This window comes from Propithecus coquereli, unplaced genomic scaffold (genome assembly GCF_000956105.1).
Source record: "Propithecus coquereli isolate 6110/MARCELLA unplaced genomic scaffold, Pcoq_1.0 Scaffold66, whole genome shotgun sequence".
NCBI lineage: Eukaryota > Metazoa > Chordata > Mammalia > Primates > Indriidae > Propithecus > Propithecus coquereli.
Window position 1 is genome coordinate 5,864,459 of NW_012152618.1, and position 23,257 is coordinate 5,887,715.

A 23,257-nucleotide genomic window follows, 5' to 3' on the forward strand; every position below is an offset into this window, starting at 1 on the left:
GCATTTTCTTTTTTGACAAAGGCACCAAGGACATACATTGAGGAAAGGATAGTCTCTTTAATAAACTGTGCTGGGAAAACTGGATATCCATATGAAGAATAGAGAAATAGACCCCTGTCTCTCACCATATACAAAAAATCAAATCAAAATGGATTAAAGACTTAACTGTAAGACCTGAAACTATGAAACTACTACAAGAAAACATTGGAGAAATGCTTCAGGACATTGGTCTGGGCAAAGATTTCTCGAGTAAGACCTCAAAAGCACAGGTAACCATAGCAAAAATGGACAAATGTGATCACATCAAGCTTAAAAGCTTCTGTACAGCAAAGGAAACGATGAACAAAGTGAAGAGGCAATGTGCAGAATGGGAGAAAATATTTTAAAATTCTTCAACTGACAAGGGATTAATAACCAAAATATATAAGGAACTCAATAGCAAAAAATAAAAAAAAATTCAATTAAAAATGGACAAAAGATATGAATAGACATTTCTCAAAAGAAGACATACAGATGTCAACAAGTATATGAAAAAGTGCTCAATCATCATCACTAACCATCAGAGAAATATAAATCAAAACCACAATGAGATATCATCTCACCCCAGTTAAAATGGCTATTATCAAAAAGACAGAAAATAGCAAATGCTGTCAAGGATGGGGAAAAGGAGAACCCTTGTACACTGTTGGTGGGAATGTGAATTAGTACAGCCACTATGGAAAACACTATGGAGATTCCTCAGAAAACTAAAAATAGAACTACCATATAACCCAGTAGTCCCACTGCTAAGTATATGTCCAAAAGAGAAAAAATCAGCATATCGAAAGATATCTACACTACCATATTTATTGCAGCACTATTCACAATAGCCAAGATATGGAATCAACCTACATGTCCATCAACTGATGAATAGGTAAAGAAAATGTGGTATATACACAATGGAATATTATTCACCTGTAAAAGTGTGTGAAACCCTGTCATTTGCAACAATATGGGTGGAATTGGAGGACATTGTGTGAAATGAACTAAGCCAGGCACGGCAAGAAAAATGCCGCATGTTCTCCCTCGTATGTAGGAGCTAAAAAAATTGATCTCATGCATGCACTTTTGCAAGGAAGTTTTGTCAGCCTCCACTACTTTTTATGTTCATTTCTTGGTTTTGCATTCCCGCCCTACTGTAATGGTTTCAGTTTAAATGCCACTCCCCTGCATGATGATGGCTTGAGGTTATTGTGTTTTGTGAAGGGAAGATTTTTATCTACTCTACAGCAGGCAGAAGGCAAATTATTTTTTTTTTTTTTTTTTACTTTTTCCCAGCACTGGTAAATGGGGTTTTTCTAATTTGCTCTTTATGGACATGGATGACCTTCAAGTCTGGTAGGACCCAAGTCCTCAGTTCCTAAGACCCATATGCATGTCTGTGTCCTCTTGGGGTAGCCATGGTGTCAGTTCAGACTTACCATTCTTATTTTAAATTACGTCTTTGGTTCTGACTATTGGGCGGAGGGCCTTTTCTGAGTTAATTATTAATTTAGTTTTTTTCTTACAACTTTTTAGATTATTTATATTATTTTTATAGTGGACGGTAGCCTGTATGCATTACCATGCTACACAAAGCCCATCAGTATTTTGCAAAGCCTGATGTGTGCTATTTATCGGATTTCTAACACACGGTAGTTACTGGGGTAGAATCTGCTTCTGGCCTGAAATTTACTCTAGTAATGAGTAGTAAATATTGTCCACATATTTATTTAATTCATAAAATTCTAGCTCATAAGTCAGCCACTATTTGAGAACGTTTGTGCTTTAATAAATCTAATATCTCAAAATTCAATTATCATATTTTGTTACCAATTTGTTATTTTATAAAAGTGGTGATTTCCCTCTCCCAAAAGTGCTGCCCCACATTTGAGATGTCACTGGCTTTACTTTTTCCATTTCTTCCGTAAGCATTCTTCTCTCCATATCACCAGTTATGCCTCAAAATATCTTATAATTTTTTCCCAGTTCCTTTGTTCCTGGCTTTTAATCCCTCAGCTGGGCTCCCTCCTGAATTCGTTAATTTGGTTCCCCTTAAACCTCCAAATTTCTTCTCATCTTGTCTACCTTTGTTCCAAGCACTCAAAAGCCTCAGCTTCCTCACTCTTCTCTCCTTTTGAACTGCACACACCTGTTACCTCAGCAGCCACCTTCTGTGACTCCTTTCAGCCTTGTAGTCACCTTCAAATTCAAGTTATCAGTCATCACAAATTTGGCGTGAAGTTAACTGGAACGCTTATCTTCCTGAGAAGGAAACTAGCTGAATCTGACAACAAAATGCAAAAAATGGCAAGTGGTAGAACTAATCTGGGAGATTAGTAAGGCTAGAACAACAGGAGAAAAGGTGGTGATTAGGATTGGGAGGGAAAATTGTGCTTTAATCAATGGAATAGCGTATGTGCAGCTTCCTAAGACAATGCCCACATTTAAGAGAGTTCAATAAATGGTCATCTGTTTCATCGGGGGGCACAGCAGAGCGAGCCCTAGAGTGAAGATGACATATACCTTGTATTAGCAAGGAAATGTTTTGGGGCCACCATTATTTGGTGACACTTCTCTTAAGATGGCTTGTGGATTTACACAGATTGAGTTTCCTATCTATAGGAGAGAAATAACAGTTTGTATGCCTAATTGAAAAGATATTTCCAAAATAGATCATTTGAAGTGAGAGTATTTATGATGTCTTTCCTTGGGAGACAGCCAGAATTACTCCACTGTGACTTTCTCTACTCTTTTTCTAATGTTTTTAGTGGAAAAGACCCAAATTATTTTGTTTTCCCTTATAGTCATACTCTAGTAACTTGTAAAGTTTATTATGCATTTAAATGGGACTAAGATTTAAGATCTTGGAGTAGAACATTGGGAATGAGATAAGCTTCATAGAGAGAGACCTCAAACTGTCTAAGAAGATGCAGATGCATAGCTAATCTAAATGAGATTTCTATTTAAAGTACTTCCACACAGTGTTATACTGCATGAGGCCACGCTTACTAGAAAGGTGTTGATGTCTGTTTCCATTAAATCTTATCTTAAATAGTTCATTATTTTATACACAATAGCCAATATGGTACATAAAGTGCCTCTTCATATACTTTTCTCATTGATAATTAATATTTAGGTTTCCATTTGTGCTTCGAAATCACTGTTTTGATACACACGCCTTTTTCATTCTTTTACCTGATTTCACCCTTAAAAGAGAAGGACAAAGTGTAAAGGGAAAATATGAAGGTTTAATCTTTTTTAACCTGGGTCATGCCTCTCCACACTTTAAGAATAAAATATGTGATCCAAATCAATCTTCTTGGAGTTGTGCATTCAGGAAGCACAGGTAACCCAGCAGTCTGCCTCTTTGAGATCCCCTGACTGTCACCAAGCTTGTTGGGTGGTATCATATTTTATTAATTGGGCATTTATACTGAAAAAGATGTTCCAGAGCGGATCGGGGTCTTTCATCATTGTGCACATGGAAGAACAGTGGCTGCAGCCTTATTTTCTCACGTCCATGCTGTGATCCTGCGTCTCTGCTGTCTGCAGGAAGGCTGGGATGAAGGAGACCTTTCCGTAGGCAGACCTCCTTCGTGTCAGGCAGGTTTTTTATGTTACTGTAGTTCACAGAAGGCCCATGACCTCGAGGAGGTATGGTAAAGTTTGGTGGTAAAAATATTGCTAGCTGGAGAATCAGGAACTTTGACCTTTGGTTTCAAATGGGCCAATAACTTGCTGTCTGACCTAAGCAATCCTGAGCCTGGTTTCCTTCTCTGGAAAATGAGAGCACCTGGACTTGGTAAGTTTCAGTTTGAGGTGGGGAAGAGGGCTCTAAAATTACTGAGCAGAGTACATCCTCCCAATATGGTATCTCATTTGTCTTAACATTTACCTGTCAAACTCTTCTGTAGCATTTACAGTTGCCAGGTACTGTCCTAAGTCCTTAACCAAGATGAAACCATCTTAGTCCTCACAAGTGACATTGTGAGAAGGTTCTATCACCATTCCCACCGTACAGATGCAGAAATTTATAAACAGAGGTAAAGCTGGGATTCAAACCCAGGTAGAGTGCGCTCAAGTCCATGCTCTTAAACATTGCCAGATACTGGCATCTGGTTCACCTAGAACACAGCTTTCTTCTGGTGGGTTTTGTGGGAGAGCATTGAATTACTGTATTGTGGAGGAATCCTAGCTACATAAAGAACTGACATTCAGGAGAGCTGGCTTCTTCAATGATTGAGAACAGCAGAGTCTGTTTTATAAGCTTCATGTTGAAGTTTTTACAAAGCATGTATTTTATTCACAATATTCCTGAAAAAAAAATGGAATAGAGACACATAGTAAAAGAACAAAGATACCTGAGACTCTGGCTGCAATTAGAGCACAAGAGTGCTTGTGCTTGGAATCCTTAGATGTCTGATTACTGGTTTTGCTTATGTGTAAATACAAGTTGCTGTGCTAAGCAAAAATAATTATAATAGATTCATTTAATCATAACTCAGCAAAGTTTAACTTATTAGAGCTTCAAACTTGCAGATGAAGCTTTCCCTGGGGCAGCCTGTCTGATTGTAGTTGCTGTGCCTGACCTACTTATCAGCTTTTTCAGAAGGTGGCTTAAATGCCTCCCAGATAATGCACAGGAAACCCAACAAGAGTAACTTTCCATAACTCACTTGTTTTTAGGGTATTTGGGGGCTATACATCACAGAAGGTAATCTTGTTCATGCTTGCCATTTTTACCTAGGCATGAGTCGCAAGATTAATTCTTAATAATTAGACTATGGATTCTTAATAGTGGGGCAACTAGAGGGTTTCAAATCCAGAGGTGTTTTGTCTGATAGAGTTTGGTTACGTCTACATGAGCAAAAGAGCCCACCACCACTCCTCAGGACTCTTGCTGTTGCTGTAACCCAGAAGTCTTGTCTTCTTTAGGGTAATTGACATTTTCCTCCTCTGGTTGGGTTCATGGTAGAGATGAGTGGAAATGATATTGGCTTTTAGAGCAAATCATATCTTTTCACAGAGTGAGTCAGGAGTTTGAATCTGTGTTGGAACTGCCAGTCTCCTGCTTTATATGTGTCACCTGTTGACTGGTAAAAAATAAGGTGATGAGGAAAAGGCCATATTGTATGTAAACCCGCGAGTTGGGACGTCCAGCTAACACAGTAGAGTAGAATGCTGTTCTGTCACTTGTCAGGCCCTCGAAGGCACTAGGTGCTGCAGGTCCCATCCAGAATGGATTCAGGAGGCTTAAACCAGCCCCAAGATTAAAACCAAAGTGGCCTTTCTGAGAGAACTTGGAAGCCAATTGAGATCAACCCTCTATAGTTGAGGCAAGTGAGCAAGAGAAAAGGAAGTGAAAAGTTATGAGGGAAACCAAACTTATCATCTCCGTTCCAAGAATTCATATTCCTTTATAGTTCCCCAAGCCTAGTCACACCATCGTCCTTTGTCTTCCATTTTTCTTTTATTTTCTTTATCCCTTCTTTCATCCTCCCCATTTTCCTATTTCTTTCCCTCTCCCTTAGCCATCTTCTCTTCTCTCTATAATTCTTCAGCTTTCCCTGTTGCTAGGATGGTGACTAGAGTCCTAAGTGCGCATATTTAGAACCCAGGGGTTCTATATGTAACCAGATGCCTTCTCAAGGATTGTGTGTATTTGCTGTGCCTTTGAGAGACGTTTTACCCTTGTTTCATCTTCCACAGCCTAGCCGACAACATTTGATTTTACTTTAAAGTTTTTCTCCAAAACCAGAATATTTGTGAGAACAAGAAAAATGAGGGGAAGATTTGGAGAGGATTTTCATTAACCTCTTTTTCACGTCATTACATTTTCATGGAATAAATTGTAGCCACCTCATCTTTTGTTTCCAAAATCATGAGGTTGGCTTCTCACTGAAGGGCTAAGTCGACTTGGTTCCGCAAACCTTTCCTTAATGCCCTACTTCCCTGTCCTGGCTCTCTTCTCGTCATGGCCTTCTGATGTTCTGTATAATGGCTATTGGGCCTAACTAAAAATTCTGGTTTTTTCCTTCTCTTTTCATATGCATGGCCTTGGTGAATGTATTTATTGTCTTGAATGCTAGCCAGTCTAAGAACAAACACATCATGCCATTTGACGTTTCCCTTATGGATGAAGAGTGGAGTGGATTTTGGGGGAACATCCTGGTGGGACGCTGACTGAATCTAGAAGTGACAGCAGCAGAGTTTTGGTCACTTTTCACCATAAAGCAGAGGTGTGCAGTCAGGGCAGTCTGTCCTTCTCCATCCTCCCCTGCACATTCACTGTCTCAGTCTCCAGCAGAAGCCACCGAGCCTGTTCACCTTTCCATGTTCGTCCTTGGTCCATGTAAGGTCTCTCCTCTCCACTCTCTGCCTCTCCCCAGAGCTACTTCTTTTCTTGCACTGGCCTGTCTAGCCAACACGACAGCTTTCATATCCTTTCTTGACTTTCTACAGTACTTTGTTACTTGCGATTCAATAGTGTGGAGCTATTTTTTCCGGCAACAGCTGCTAAAGAGGTAAAATGAGATAAATATACAAAACCTCGACCATGTCAATGTGGACAGGTTTCCGTATGAAGTCCCTCTAAAAGATCCAGTATGGAGGAGGGAAGACCAAGCTGTGATTGTTCCTCCAAGAAAGACAAAGAGATACACTACCCTTATAGGTTGAAATAATGTATCTGTTGGGATTAACCATGCAAGCTTTCTTCTGATCAGCCTATTGCTGTTTTAAAACATCATTAAATGGCTGCATTGCATATGAGACAAAGGAAGGTAAGAGTAAGAAGGCAAACAATAGTTTCCCTGTCCTGTTCTAACTGTCACACATGTCCTTTAAATGACCTTGACGCAGTTACCACTGTTGTCCTCTCTGATGAATCTTTTTCTTCTTTTGCTTTCAGCTCGGGGACCTGCTTCACAAGTTACAGTTCGTCATGACATATGTGGCTCCTTGGCAGATGGCTTGGGGTTCTTCGTTTCACGTGTTTGCTCAGCTCTTTGCAATCCCTCGTATCCTTTCTGCTTCTATTTTCACCCCCGAGCTGAGACTCACATTTTACGGCAGCAAGCTTTTCATTGACCCCTGGCAATGAAAAGATTTTAGTCTTTAAGATTACATTTTAATGGGGACATGAGGAGGCACTTTGGATTCCCTTTAGACCACTTAGCTTAAACAATGTTTCTTAATTGTGAACTCTTCCTGCTTCTTAATGCATATTCAGGAGTTACTTTTATTTTTCTGATCCTTCCCTTTCTCATGCCCAGGTCTGCATGAAGTTATCCTGTCTTTTAAATGGAAAGTTACTGCTTAAATGATTGTTGACTTGTACAAAATAGTGCAAATCGATTTGCTGTTCTTAAACGTGGATGGGGTTGATGTGTTCAGTATATTATTATAAATGATATATTATTATGTAGTATGGTTATAAGGTATATATACTTTAGTTATATTCAAAAACTCAGAATTAGGTACAACAAAATTATCCAAATATTTTTGAAGATTAAAAAAATAAATTATGGTTTTGCAGTTGCTATTGGCCAAGAAGCTTTGGTTTCCTTATATATTTTAAAGTGTTTACATAATAATAATTTTAATTTATTTCGAAACCAATTTGAGATGCTTCTTCTAAAGATCACGATAGCTAAGTTTGTGTGTGTGTGGCATGCATCTGTGTAAAGAGAGAAAGAGAATGATAAAAGTACTCTTGAAAAGAAAGATTAATTTTTAAAAAATTGACTCGGTCTTAAAATTTGCCCTGAAAGTTTTCCCTTCCTGCTGAATTTATACTTTGTAAACCTGTGTTTCCCAAGAGGTGGTTCAAGGATCAGTTGCATCAGAACCCCTTGGAGGAATTTATTAAATAAATAGATTCCTGGGCCCAGCTCATACTTTCAAATTTCACAGAGTAGAATTCTGGAATCTACCCCTTCACAAGATTCCCTGGTGATTCTTGTGCCCATTAGTGTGTGTGAACCACAGTTCTAAACTCTGGCAATCGTGATGACTGCTGTGAGCTAGTTTTAATGACCACTCATAGCTTTCCTTCCTAAGAAATTTACACAAGGCTCATTAAGACCATTCTTAAGAATCTCTGGGACCTGAACTTTGTGTACAGGGAGGGAAACATACTTGGGATAATCATTAAGTAATAACATATTCTAGATTTTTATAAATGTTCTACTCCAGGCTCATTTCTTTTAAAAACATATTTTTAAGCATACGGAGAGCTGATCTCACAATGCACATTGTTCTGTGTTCCTATTCTTAGACCTGCACTGATATTTCTAAAGTGTTTCAAGGTTATTTGGCAGAACAAAGTTAAGGGGGAAAAATTTGCAAAAGCCTGGGCTTCTGCACCACCCTTTCCCTTCCACTGCAATCATTTTCTGTAATGCCAATAATTTCTGTTTTCCTGAACAGAGTCTTTTAAAGCAAAGACAGTGAGGTGAAATATTGAGGTGATTTTTATTTATTTCTGACGTGTATCTAAAGTTTCCTGTCTAGAATTTAAAGCACGTTCATTCAGTGAGAATGATTAGATTAATGCACATTTGTGGCTGAGGAGTCACACTAAGAATTTAAAACTTGAAGCAATGATTCCCAATTTTGTCATAACTTTGGACTTGCATTTCTCTGCAGCGTTTCTTGTTGCTGTTTCTGCCTGGTTAGGTGAGTTCAGTAATTCTAATTAGTCCTTGTAGTTCTGCAGCTGAACTGAGACGGGGGAGCCATAACTTTCAATTACCTGCCCTGTATGTGTGTTGAGGGTTCACACAAAAGCACTTAATATTTGGCACTTAATATATCCTATTAGAATAAAAGCAGCATTAGGATTTATCTGTTTGCACATAGTGTGCTTTAAATCTAAGCACTTTCAAGATGTGTAGACGCATTCCCTTATGAAATTGAAATGTCTGAGATGCAGATTTTATTGGCCATTTCGTAGTTCTGTTTTAAAACACTCAATTAATCCCTTGCTTCATTCCTAAAACTGGCTCTGTCAGTGACACCAGCTTCCTCCCCTTCTACTAAGACATGGAGCCTTCGAACTGACCTCCCTGGAGGCTGGCCGCTGACGTTGTGTTCCGAGTGACAGGGTCTTTACCCTCTCCCCCTTACCCATGGACATCTGCCCATCCTTCATCAGTTGTAAAGGTAGATATTTGCTACTTGGAGGCCAACGTTATACTGTTCAGAATATAATGAGATAAATAGTTGAGAAAACTGGATATATATGCCACCAGAGGAAGCTATTAAGTTACTAAATGTCAGCCCTGGATCTTGACTAATTTTGAGATGTTAATTATTTTATCACTCTATTAAGAAGCTGTGGGCACCATCTAAGCATTGAGAAGGGACTAATTTGCTCTGTTTTGGAATTGAATTAGCTTCCAGCCCAGCAGGGCACTGTTTGGTAAATTGCTTTTTCCAGTACAAGCTTGTTTTCTCCCTCTGTAGCCTCTGTTAGCATTGGAGCTTGTAACCTCCAGGGAGAGATGAGAATGCTCACCCTTTTAATGCGTGTAGGGTCCACGCAAGACCATTGTCTCCTGATAATTAGACAGACTTAGCCAGATTATCTCTGTTAAACCCATAGATTGGGAAGGCTGCTTTCAACTTTGAGCACCCTTTTGAGCTTCTAATGAATGCTTTAAAATCTTTTAATTATTGACGTTGACCTTTTCATTTTAAATGTGCTTTTAAAAGAGTCACCATGTATCTCTTAAGCTACCCTCTTGGCTATTTTTCTTGTAAAGAAGTAAAGGGAGTTTCAGATGTCTGCTAGTCTTAGGAGCGCCTATTTCTTGGCATTGCCTTACCAGTAATAGCGACAGCCTGTCGTATTTGCCCAGGGCATCTTGTATTTCTTTATTGATTTTCCCCCAATAAAATATCCTCTCTATTCACTTCTGCCCTCCCTCTGATCTGTTAAACTTTGCTTCCTTTCCTACCATACCGAACTTTATTTGTAGGCTAGCGCCAATTTTCTCACTTCTTAATTTCTACATAATTGTTTCTGGCACTTAAAATATGTACGACATAACCTTTGGGGGAAATTTTAGAATGAAAAAGAAGAGCAATATCAGCCCCTCTCACACCCCACTCAGCTCTGACTCTACTTGGTTTCGTCCTGATTCCTCTGCGAGCCCCAGAGCATCCTCTGTGCCTGGTGCGGGGATTCACCCTCCTCCCCTCCCTCACAGGACTCCACCTCTGACCTGACTCTGCTTTCTAATATTTTCTTCAATACCTTCACTCAGTGACTTCTCCCATGCAATTCCCCTTTCTTCCAGTGACAAGGGGCATAGCTAATTTGTTGTGTTTCATGGTAGACATATTTAGGTAATTTCAACTTTCAGAAGAGGAAACTGATGGGTGATATTAGATATCACAGTAGCATATTGTTCTTTAGTTCTCTATTTGAACCTAGGTGGAAATAAAAAGAATTGGATTTAAATTGCAGCACAATAGAGATCTTTTTTGATACCTAAACAATTCCACACTGGAATGGATTATTAATGGAGGATGTGTCATTTCACTCCTGAAAATGTTTGGGAGTAACTAGAAAGCAAAAACAAAGACATAGTTACATCTGAAGCAAAAATCTGATCTAAAATCTACGAAAATGTATGGGAAAGTGTGGACAGCACAAGTCTCACTCCCTTTTCTATATTTTACATTTAAATGGGGCTATTAAGGAATCCCTTCTTCCATTGCACCCTTACTGCATAGCTTGCTTAATGTTTTGGTTATGTTAAAGCACTTAGCAGCCTGAGTTACTTCCGTGTTCTTGATAATGAGACACGGAGTCTTCTCTGCTTCTGTGCCAAGCGTTTCGTTTTCACTCTCCGCCAGAACTTTCTGAACACAGGCTACAGAAATAAGACCCCTATTAGTGCAGCAGTGAGAGAGATGCAACCGTCACCACCTTCCAGCAGGGAAGATCAGCCTAGTAGGAGGTCAGAGGTCAGATCAGATCTGTAGTAGAATAATCAAGTCCTCATCCCCTGGGACACGAAGGATGTGTATATGTAGGACCCGGGCAGTCTGGCCCTCCGCTGACCTCTGCCGTGCCCACAGATTCTGGCCATCGGTTCTCTCTTGCTCTTCCAACCACAGACCCCACAGCACCCCTGCACCACAGAGATGGGACGCGATTGGCAGCCGCAAGCCTGTAATGATGGAATGAGACAGGGAAGACCTGCCTATTCAGAGAACCACGGCTTCTGGATCCTTCCCCTGGATTGCTGGAGTTTTAAGCCAAATACGATAGCCTCAATGAGTTTAATATGGAGCAATTACCTCCCTGAGCAACCAGGATGTGTGAAACCAAGGCAAAACTGATATAAGAATGTTAAAGAGGCAACTTGGCCCACAAAATGCTGTAACTTGATGTGTAGATGTTTTTTGCTTATAAACCAGACATGACTTGAATTGAGCCATTAGTGTTCAATGCATGAGATACACACACGTGCGCGCGCGCACACACACATACACACACACACATATATATTTGAATAATGGAAGAAGATTCTTTGAGAAACAGAGACGGCTACCTTCCCAAATAATGCTATATGTTTATTTTCAAAAAGTATAATTTAATTTTAGTTATTCATAAAGTGACTTTGTACTTTAGTAAATGTACCCCAGTGTGTTTTGTTCAACTAATGATATCTTAATGAAAAGAAACTGTTCTTTTCAATCCTTAGATATTAAATATTTGCCATGAATCAGACTGAGACCGCTGGGATTTTTATGAGAATTAGTTGGTTTACGTGGTGGTGAAATGAGACCTAGCAGGGCACTACTGAAAGCTTTATATTTCTAAATCTCTACATAGAGAGATGAAATGCATGTCCTTTATTCTTTCTTTGGTGAAGAAAATGGCTTTAATGAAAACTAGTCAAAATCTGAACTAATATCTTAAAAATATAGTAATGAATTTTTTTTGCCTTAACTCAACATTCTCAGATTCAGCCATGCTTTTCTTCCAGACAATTGCCACGTCAGTCTTTTCTACTCCATTGAGCCCATTTCTTGGGAGTGTCATTTTCCTTACATCATATGTCCGGCCGGTGAAATTCTGGGAGAAAAACTACAAGTAAGATCCTAAAATCAATGCTCACTTGCTTTGCTCAGATTTGCGCTTCTGAAGGCTCCCTTTCCTTCCTCTGTTCAAGGTCCCTGGCTCAGGCTTCCTCCTGCTGTGGGGCTGGCCAGGCCTGTCTCCCTTAATGACTTCCTCAGTGCATTGACCCAGCTCCGAGGTTTCAGGGCTCTGGAAAGAACATGACTGGCTGCAAATTGGCAATCGGATGCTAGTGTAGGTTTCACTAGTTGTGAAGGGAAAGTGAGTTATCGCTGCCAGATCTTAGCAGTTGACCTAGGAAAGGTTGTTTAACAAGCCATTGTTCATGTCATTAGATGTGCTGAGATGGCCCCTGGGCGGCGCATGTTCTCCCTGTCCATAGTATCCCTTCTGTGAGCCTCCTACCGTGCAGTTCCGTACAGTGTCCTCTCAGCATAGCTCTGTGCAAAAGACAGCACTGGTTTTTCTGGGTGCCATTAAACTTGTAGACGATGATTTCCTCACTTTTTCTCGACTGTTTAGACCAGTTATAAATTTCCTCAAGCAAACAGTTATTGATGGAATGGGGGCATAATTTTTAAGGGAAGGTGAGAAGACATGGTTCACTAAGTAACTTTAAAGACCTCTTAATGATTTGTCGTGGGGGAAGGACTTGAGAACAGCTAGAGGAGGAAGGACAGCCTGGGAGCCCGGCCGTCTTCGGTGAGCAGAGACCCTCGGCCACTCCGCGTGTGGGGTGACACTTCATTCCACATCCGCTCTGCCCTGATTTACCAGCCGAGCCCTCGTCCTTTCTCTGTAACGTGTTTGTAGGTTGCAGAGCTCTGGCACTTCACAACGTGCCATTTTACGTCTCACAGAGGCCGACATTAAGTTAGGAGATCTGTGGTTTCCCGTTTCTCTGTGAGGTGGTTTATAAAATGCACATCCTTCTGATACAGGGAGGATGGTGTAGTGGTTAGAACACAGCCTTGGGCTCCAGCCTGCCTGGGTTCACTCCCCACTTCTACTGCTTAACACTGATGACCTCAAGCCTTTCTTTCCTCATTTGTAAATTGGGATGAAATAACAGGACCTACTTCATAGACTTGTTGTGAGGAGAAAACAAGTTACTCTACGTAAAGCTCATAGAACAGGGCCATGCGAGCCTGAGCTAACATGATGATTCTCTGACTGCTCTTCAGAGAAGTCCCTGTCCCACCTCGACCCATGTGAGCAGGTGTTTACCATGACGGGATGGGGTGCGTCTCCTTCCAGCAATCTTATTCGAAGGTGCCTCAGGGAAATCTAACCAAACTAGAGACAGCCAGTGCTGGAAGACCAGGAGGGCTGGGGGAAGGTCCCTCGTGTTCCTGGAAGATTTCTCGTCTTTTAAGAGAGGTCGATTTTTTTGCAATAAAAGTAAGTTGTCTTGAAATATACACATACACAAGGCTGCTCTTTTGCATTTGTTTAAAGAGATATGCATGTTTACAGAGGCAGCGAGAAAAAGTAAACTGCCAGTGTTGGCTTGTCTGTAATGTTTTTCAGCAGAAAGAAATTGAGGGAGACCTTTTTGGAGCTCTGAAAGTGATACTTCTGGACAGTGCAAATACTTGTAAATAAGAGAATGGCATTCTCTCATGCTTTTACTTATACAGGGAGGGAAAGTGCAGACTATTTTAAACTTAATCCTCGGTACAAAAGGTTCCTCTTTATCTCCTATTCTCAGACAGGATATCAGTCTTTCTGGCATGGGACAATTCGATCTAAGCAAAACACATCCCAGTTGAGTCAGGAAGGATTTTAAGTACCTGCAGTGGAAGTGGGAATGGAGAAACCCTCGTGCAGAGGTTGTGTGGAGGGGGCGTCCGGATACCTGCACGGGAGAAGTTGTGTGTTTGTTATTTAGGTTTCTCACTCCAAAATTCAGCCATCCTTTTAGAGTGATACATTCACATCTGAATTGTCAGTTTATGTGGCTTACTTAAACATATAGGCTTCTAGGACAAGAGTTACGTTTCTTTATTCAGTCTCACAAAGAACCTATTCTGTTGTGTTTCATACTTTTCCTCAATAAATAACACAATTTAGCACTATGTTGTGCATGGGAGGGGGGTGTCTACCTTTGGTTGACCTCTTCATAGGTTGGATTCAGGGTCTCTGGGCATCTACAAGGATGTCCACCCTTTACTAGGTCTCTCTGAAGGAGCCAAGTGGAAGAAATATTTCAGTTCCCTTGGGGGAAAGAGTTCTTGGTACAAAGCCCAGGCTGCTGAAGGTCTGCTGTTGCCTTTCGTGGAGGCATCAGAACACGGAATTCTGTGGTCCATCTGCTTAAAAGATCAGTGGCTGGAATTCAGGACAGCAGAGTGGTAGGTACCAGGAAAGGAAGTGGCAGGAAATCTCATCTGGATCCTTGCAAACACTCTGGAAAGCTCATTCTATCTATTTTCAACCATTTTTGTATGTGTGTGTGTGTGTGTGTTTTAATTTCAAACACTAATGATTTCTAGTGTTCTTTCTGGAGAGTTTATACGTAGCTGTTCTAATTAGCTGTTCTTTTCGGTCTGATACAAAGGAGCACTCAGTTAGCGTAATTAATTCTCTTTAACTTTTTACTAGTTGTTCCACTACTTTAAAAGTGTTGGCTAAAAGACACTCTCCTCCAGAGCTTTAGTGAGTGTGTTTGCCACAGTGAACTGCCACCCCCAACCTGGGGTGTGTGTGTCGGGGGGCCCCCTACAGTCCCCTCTCCTGGGTCTCCTGTCCCTTTTCACCCCTGCTCTCTTACTTTCCAGACTCCCGGTTTTTATTTCAGGTCTTTTAATGCTGACTTTGGTTTTTGCAGGTCTCCAGTGAGCCCTGTGCTATAAGGAAACCATTTTAATACCCTAAGGGAATGATAAGTCAATCACCAGCTACCTGGTAACTATGGCTGGTCTGTTTTCCCCCCAACTGGCCTGTCCTGAAACCTGCAGACTTCCTGTTCCCCCGATTCTGTGCTTCACTGGGGCAGACGACCAGTGTGTCCCCTGCCTCCCTCATTAGCCCAGCCTCCTGACTAACCCGCTCACTACTCTCTACCCACACGCAGCCCTAGTGTAGCCATCCTGAAACACAGCTCTCAGCATGTCACTCTCCTCAAAAGCCTGTAGTGCCTCATTTGGCCTCAGGAACAAGGAGAAATGCCACATAGACCAGCACTGTCCGGTAAGGAGCTCTGGGTGATGGCGATGCTCTGTCTGTGCTGCCCCATGTGGCAACGTGGGCTGTCCAGTGTGGTGGCCACGAGCCCCCATGGCTCTTGAAATGTGCTCGTCTGCCTGATGAACTGAATTTTGAATTCTGTTTACTTTTAATTCATTAAAACGTAAACAGCCACCTGTGATGAGAGGCTACCATGTTGGGCAGCACAGATACAGACCCTTCTCACGCTCACTGTCCAGCCCATCTCCCACAGCACTTTTCTGTACCTCACATACTGTGGATTTTTCATTCCCAACCTTTCCTGGGACTGCGCCCTTCACACAGAATGACCTTCGCTTGCTCTGCCTTGCCATTTCCCATCCACACCTGCCTGGCAAAGCCCAATTTCCATGATAACTTGGCCATGAAGGTGCCCTGGTCTCCCTATTTAGTAATTTTCTTCCTTTCCCTAAATTCCTATAACAATTTATCTTTATGTTCTGGTTATCTATTACTGAATAACAAATCTCACAAACCTTAGTGCCTTAAAACAACAAACCATTATATCTCATGGTTTCTGTGGGTCAGGAATGTGGGAAGGGCTGGGCTGAGTGGCTGTGATTTGGAGTCTCTAATGCAGTTGTGGTCAGATGGTGACTGAGATGGAAACAGCAGAGAACTGGAACAGCTAGCTGGACATCTCCCTCCCTTTTCACGTAGTCTCAGAACCTCTCCTTGTGGCCTGTAGTTTAGTGATAGTTTGGGCTTCCTCAGAGCATGGCAGCTGCAGGATTCCAGCACAAGTGTCCTAGTGAGTAAAGTGAAAGTTTCCTTGCTTTTCCCGACCTAGCCTCCGAAGTTCCCCAGCATCCATTCTGTCTCATTCTGTTGTCTACAGGCAAGTCCACACTCACCCAGATTCAAAGGGAGAGAACCTATGCTCTGCCTCTTGATGGGTACGTGGTAAGGTTCAAGAGGAACTTGTGGGATGAGAGGTATTGTAGCAGTCACCTCTGGAAAATAAATTTGTTACTATGGCCATCAGTAGATGCTACCCAGGATTGGTGTAGACCGTGTGCACCTTCAATTCTGAACTCATTCGTTTTTCACCTTTGTGTCTCTATGGGGCCCTGCATAGAGTAGGTGTTCTATAAATATTTCTTAAATGAATTAAGCCCAACGATATTATATCAGAGGGAAAAATAATCTGAATCTGCGTCTGCATTTGCTGGAGCTAGAAAGTTCGCTACTCAACTGAAGTGGTCTTGCCTAATAAGGTCTTTAAAATCTGCCTTGATGAGCTCTGCCTGGTATGTCCATTTAAATTCCAGGCAACCACAGCAAATGCACTGCAATAATAGTGATTTGGGTTTATATTAATACATCCCCTATGTCAGAGGATTTTAGAAAGCTTTAGAAACACCTTCTGATATTATGACTTATCATCCTTCTCTCTGTATATAAACATTCGCTAAATAACCAAACTTTGTCGTTAACATGAAACAAATGTTTCAGCCAGAAAGTATATGGCACACATGCCTAGTTATCTTAGCAAACGTCTTTGTCCTAAAGGAGTTGACTATTTTCGGCATCCTGAAAGAATGAAAACTCCTATTAACAGTGGTTTTGTTTTGATATGTCAAAAATCTTCTATAAAATGTAAAATTCATAGAGACATGAAAGAGCTAGCCGAAAGGAAAATATAGCTTTCGTGGTTGTTACATTTCTAGGATACTCTCTAGATGGATTTTAAAATATTGCATCCATTGTTCTGGGATTACCCTCTACAATAAATGTGTATTAAGCACTATCTATGTGAGTGTACCGTGCCAGCCTTTAACAGTAGGAATCACGCTGTGCAAATGGTCTGCATGCTGTCTTCGGACCTGCCCTGGCCAGCAAGAAGACAATCAGCTCTACTCCATCCTCAGCTCTTCCGCAGGTGGTGATAGAACATAAGAAAGTACAAGCTTTGTGGTCAAACCATGATTAAATCTCAGCTTATATGCCTGGTAAGGTATTTGGGGAATGATTTAGTCCGTGAGCCTCAGCTCACTCATCTGTAAAATGGGATAATGATTTCTCTGTGGCTTCCAGAAGTCATAAACGCTGAACGAGACATGGTTCCCTGTGGAAAATGTGTAGGTCATTTCTATGTATAACACGTACATTTCTGGCCTCATATTGTTCTCCTTCCCTATACTTCCATCTTTTCTCATTCAACTTTTAATTCAGTTGTGACCAGACATATTTTAGATATACTTGCAACCTCCTTAAAGTCCTCTCTGAAATGGCAGAACACAATCGTTACCAACCAGTGAATGACGCGCATATAGATTGTGTCCCATCTGTGAGATGCCCCATAGATATTAGTTTTCCCTTCAGGCCCTGTGTTTATTTCAGCCGGCACAGAGCCCCAGTTCTGTTCTTCAGGCACCGCAGCTGCCTTCGTGGAATAATAGGCTCTCTGAGTGCCACCGTTTTGTGGTTTATCCAACAACAAGATATATGATCTAAATATTTCAACTAGTCTTGGTGAGCTCTCACGAATCTCACTGTGTTATTTTCCAGCCCTTTCTTGGGTTGGTGACATAGACGTGGGGGTACATGGACTCCTAGGAACCGCCACGTCCCCTCTGTACTGTCCAGGAAAGGGCGTCATTCCGCCTCTCCTCCCTCCTGGTGGAGCAGTCCTTGTGCCTCACTAAGCAGCCCTTGCGAGCGTCGTCTCTTACAGCTGTGAGCTCTTTGCTGCCCTGAATCTGCTCCTTGTGTTGTCACCTGGATGCCACAACCATCTGGATACACCTGCAGATCCTGGAGCGACCTAGAGCAAGAGGCGCTTCCTACACCTGCCATTCGTTACTGGCCTGCAGGCAGCTCTCCTTCCTCTGCCATCCCCTTTTCAGGCTAAACAGTCCTAACTCTTCCCTGTGTGAAGGAACAGATTCCCATGGTCCAGTCCTCGGGAATCCTAGTCGCCCACATTCAGATGTTTACCGGGTTGGCTCCACCCCTCCCACCCTTAGCCCCGACTTTATTACCCGTTCCAGATGTCATCTAATCAGTTCTCAGTAGGACATGTTACTTCCATGAACCAAATGTCCTCTCATTTATGTCTTTTAAAATCTAAAACATCTCAATTATTTTGCAAACTTTGCAGAGCCAAGTTTTTATCATCCCAGTCATGTGTGTGTGTGTGTGTGTGTGTGTGTGTGTGTGTGTGTCTGTGTGTGATTTACTGAAAATAAGAAATTTACATTTCCCTCTCAACTCTCATCGTATTGGTTTTAAGTCAGCATTCCAGCCCAGGGAGCTTGGTTTCCACCACATCATGCCTCATCTCTCCAGCCTCCTCACCTTGGCTGCAGATGGGACTACCCGTCCCCACCTGTCCCCACCTAGGTCTTCATTTGTGCTGTGTTAATGATGGTGAACAGGATGGAGCCAGGGATGCCTGGCTTCGATAGGACAGTGAAAGAAAGAAGTTCTCAACTTTCATACTTTATTTTTTATTTTTTTCAAAATGGATTTTGCTGGATGTTTTCCACCTACTAAGCTATTTTAAGGGTGGTTTGCAAAATCGTACAAAGCATTTATCTTCTCAAAAGGCATTTTTTGTCCTAAGTACAAAGCAGGCAGCTTATTATGATTTATGGATGAATATTAAAATACAGCCCTACAATTAAAACTTGCCCTCCCTTTAAAGTTATGCAGGGAGGGTATTTACATATTTCAACCTGCAGTTAAGTTACCCCATAATTTATTTGGGTGTGTTCACAGGTGCCTGGCAATACCTTGGCAAAGGATTCAACACATTTGTATTTGCTTGATGCCCTGGTTTTAGTTACTGCTGAGATAAATGTCATGCAGCTCCTTTAGAGCTTTCAGACCCATACTGAGGAGTATGTTAGGCCCTGGATCTATTATTATTAATGATAATAATAAAGGTAGCCGTGGCAAAGCAGCAGTAGGAATAACAACACTCATCTTTTTGTATTTATTGAACACCTGCTCGTCTTCTCTAATATATTCTTTCTAGTCCTTACACCCACTCTGGAAGCAGAGTTTCATTTTTCTCATTTGACAGCTCGGAAGAAGGAAACTCAGGGAAGTTAAATAACTTGCCCAAGGTCACAGAACAAGTGAGCGGCTGAGCCAGGATATTAACCCGGGTCTGGTCTTATCCCGAGCCCTAAACACCTTCCATTATGTCCTGAAACCTCTCAAATGCCACACATGCACCCACCCCCCACACACACAGAGTCAGAGACACAGTTAAAGTGTTTGTCCACAACAGCGTTCAAAGGGAGGTGCCATCACAAGTCACAAGCGCCCTGTATGGCCGGGGGCCTGTCTGGAAGGGAAGGCGGTGCCAGCCCAGAGCCCCGAGGCCACTCGCTCGGTGTGCTTGGACAGGTCAGAAGCAACACAACTTTCCAAGACTGTCCTTACAGTCATCAGGCTGAGCTTTCGTACTTGTGATACTGTGATCACTGGACCACAAAAGGCTCGGAGCTCAAAAGCATGGACTCCCCCTCTTCAGGCTACAGGAGAGCGTGGTGAGGGCCACTTTGCAAGGTCTGAGCAAGTCATCGGCTCTAAGGTTTGTCTTTTCCTATTCCTGAAGTGAGGCTTCCTGATGCTTCTGTGTGCCTGGCCTGGTTCTCAGCAGCTTCAGACCCTGAGCAGGGAGGTGTGAGAACAGCAATGAAGCCTCAATGACACTCATGGAAAATGAGTGACCCTCTGAGGTCCTGACTGCAGTCCCAGGCCCAGAAAGGCAGTCGAGCTAATTAATTCAGATGCAATTTTCTTTTTAAATGTATGATTCCAGAAATTCCTATTTGAGGCCACTACTTGCCCTTGATTTTCTAGGGTGTTAAGTAACTTCCCATATCTGTGAAAGGGATCAAAAAAATGCTCTCGTTTTAACTGGAAGCTAATGAGAGGTCTTCAGGAATCCTCCTCCCCAAAAGGGACTCAGAGTTGTCTGGATGCATCTAGAAATGTGAGTTTTGAGCAATGTACATATGCATGAAAGTCGCCTTGAAGATTGCAATGGAATGAATGTTTGTGTCCTCCCCAAATTCATATGTTGAAATCCTAACCCACTAGGGTGACGGTATTAGGAGGTGGGGCCTTTGGGGTGTGCAAAGGTCATGAGGGTGGAGCCCTCATGAATGGGATTAGTGCCTTTGTACAAGGGACCTTAGAGAGCTCTCTAGCCCTTTTTCCTCCGTGTGAGGACACAGTGAGAAGTTGGCAGTCTGCAGCTTGGAAGAGGCCCTCACTGGAACCTGACCATGCTGGCTCCCTGATCTCAGACTTCCAGCCTCCAGAGCTGTGAGCAATACACGCATGTTGTTTAAAAGCCGCTCCCACCCAGTCTATGGTGTAGTCATTACAGAAGCCTAAAATGACTAAGACAAGGATGCGTGTGTGTGTGTGCGTGTGTGTCTGTGTGTGTACTAATGAAAGAGACTTGTTTCAGGATTAACCACCGCAGGACCATGTTTGCAGAAACAGCGAGTCCCAGGATTGATAGGCAGAGCCCAGGCGGGAACTAGACCAGATCTCAAAATTTCCAAAAGAAGTAGAAGGAGAAACCAGCAAGAAAAATTCTTAGTTATGGATGATGAAATGGGGGAATCCAGACAGACTTCAGTCTTGAGGAGCCCAAAATGAGCTCAAGAGTCAGTCAATAAACACCAGCCAAGTGTCTTGGTATGTACGGGCCAAGTCTGTGAGCTGGCAGCGATTCTGTACCTGCCTCATGTTTCGTTTCACTCTGGGAAGACACGTTAGGCCACAGGCAAGCAAGAAATAAGTCAAGCAATGAGAGCATGGCCACCAGGGCAAAGCCATAGACCAAAAGCAAAGCAAAGGTGTGGACCATGGTGTCCAGAGTTCTGTTCTTTCTGCCTGGCCAGAGGAAGTCCTGGACTTTTAGGAGTGGGAGACCTGCAGGGAAGGGGAATCTCTGCTTTCCCATTGGATCCAGTGGTGTGGGATGCAAGCCTGCCACTGCTGGCAGCCCTTTTGTCAGCATGAAGTGAGAACTGACCTGAGAACACAGCAAACGTGGAGGAAGGCAAGGGCGAGGGGCACAGACAATGATCCTGATGACACCACTCTAGCCCCTGAGTCCACCTGGGCTCCAAAGGACCTTTCGGCTTCATGAGCCACTGAATTTTGAATTTTCCTTAAACCATTTTGAGTTGCACTTTCTGTCACTTGAAATCAAAAGACTCCTAGTAAAAGTAAGTGATGGCTTTTATCAAAGGGATCCTTCTCTCATACCTTTTACATTTAGGCAGTTAGGCACAAAGATAGACCTTCCTCGCCATATTTCTGTGGATCTAAGTAGTCTAGAAGGCCAGAGAATGTGCCTGGCGTCCCATGTTGTACACTTCAGGGCCAGCTCTGTCGCTGACATGCCCTGTGACTTAGGCCAGTCCTTCCTCTTCACCTCCCTGCCTCAGATTCCCTCAGCCGGAACTGCAGGTCTGCGTCTGAGCGCTCTTGCTTCTGAGAAGCTAAACGATGAGCTTGGCCCCATCCCACTGTTTTACTGACGGATGAGAAAACTCGCATGCATAAGTTTGACACTTGAGGTGTGGAGAGGAGCTATTATGCAGATCTATTCCAGAAACATGACGCTTTTGAGGAACTCCAGTGTGTTGAATTTCCCAAATAGCACTGGTTTAAGCTTATTATACATTGTGCTGTGGTGCATAATTTTACTCAGGGTCCTGTTACATTTTGCTGAGCGTTACAGTATTTGAAAAGCGCAGAGTAGTGAAGCAGGCCGCGACGGCAGGAAGGAGTCAGACGTGCCCAGCTGCTTCCCAGCTGTCTGGGGCTGCTGACTCCTCAAGGTCACCCAGAAGCAAGGCTTTGTGACTGATTCAGGTTGATGGATGGTTGCAGGGAGTGTGGGTCTCGTACAGCAGGAGGTCAGAGCCCTGTTCTGGATCATCCCAGCAAATGAGAGGAGGAGAGTCCTCAGCTTTTCCAGCTCTTAGGAACGTGTTGGAGATGGGCCTGATTTATTCTAAACAAAGGAAGGCAGGAAACATGCAGTTTTTAAATCTACATTGTCTTAAACCCTTTTACTATGTAACTCAAACATACGTGATGCAGGAGATTTCTCAGGCAGATCTGGGGCATCTGGACTGTGAGGGTTCACTCCCCAAGGCCAAGACTGCTGAGCACTTCTAATTAAAACGTCTTCCCTGAGATTGGCTGATACTCAAAGTGAGTGTTACAGGCCACACCGTGGTGCGTTCTCATCCTCCGCCTTATTAACAGAAGACCACTTTGGGTACCGAGGGACTTTTGTATTGGAGGCTCTGTGTTAAAACTCATTCCATAGGATTTTGGAAATCATGTGGGGCTTGTTTAATCTTGTTACTCAGAGCGTGTTTCCAAGACTGACTTTAATCCTACTTTATTGAAAGCAAAGACCTTGCCCAGGCTTTACATATACTAGTTACTGCTTCTTGGTACACAGCAGTCTTGACTCATTAGTGGAATTAATATATAATGTGAGCATAGGAAGTCATCCTCTTTTTATTTTTCTCGTCACTTTGGAAACATTCTGTCATCATCCCCACACCATAGGGTCTATAAAGCTCTTGCACGTACAGATTGCTGTGTTTGGCTCTTTCTGCAAACTCAGTTAAGTAGACAGATGCTCCTCTTTGTGATTTTTTAAATGAAAAATGACCAGTATTGTAACAATAATCACATACATGAGAATTAGAAAAAATTACCCTGTAAAAATAAGGGCAATTTTATGTCTTCTATCCCTTTTCCATTTTGTAATATCTTTAGTAGGTTGCTTTTTAAAATTATTGTTATTTGTTTTAGAGATTGCATAGTTGCAGCTTATTTTCCTGTATTCAGAAAAGACTTTGTGAGAGAGGTATACATTGAAGTTTGGGGGAAAGGAAGGAAAGAAAG

The 23,257-nt window shown here is 42.3% G+C and overlaps 1 protein-coding gene across 1 annotated transcript in view; it reads left to right on the top strand.

Moving 5' to 3' along the window:
- The window catches only part of PCNXL2 (pecanex-like 2 (Drosophila)), a 275,717-nt gene that overhangs the window by 165,973 nt on the left and 86,487 nt on the right, over positions 1 to 23,257 (top strand). Inside the window, exons 22-23 of the mRNA XM_012660166.1 lie at positions 6,932 to 7,040; positions 12,004 to 12,133. Coding sequence (XP_012515620.1) covers positions 6,932 to 7,040; positions 12,004 to 12,133 — 239 coding nt within the window. The remainder of the gene's footprint in view (positions 1 to 6,931; positions 7,041 to 12,003; positions 12,134 to 23,257) is intronic.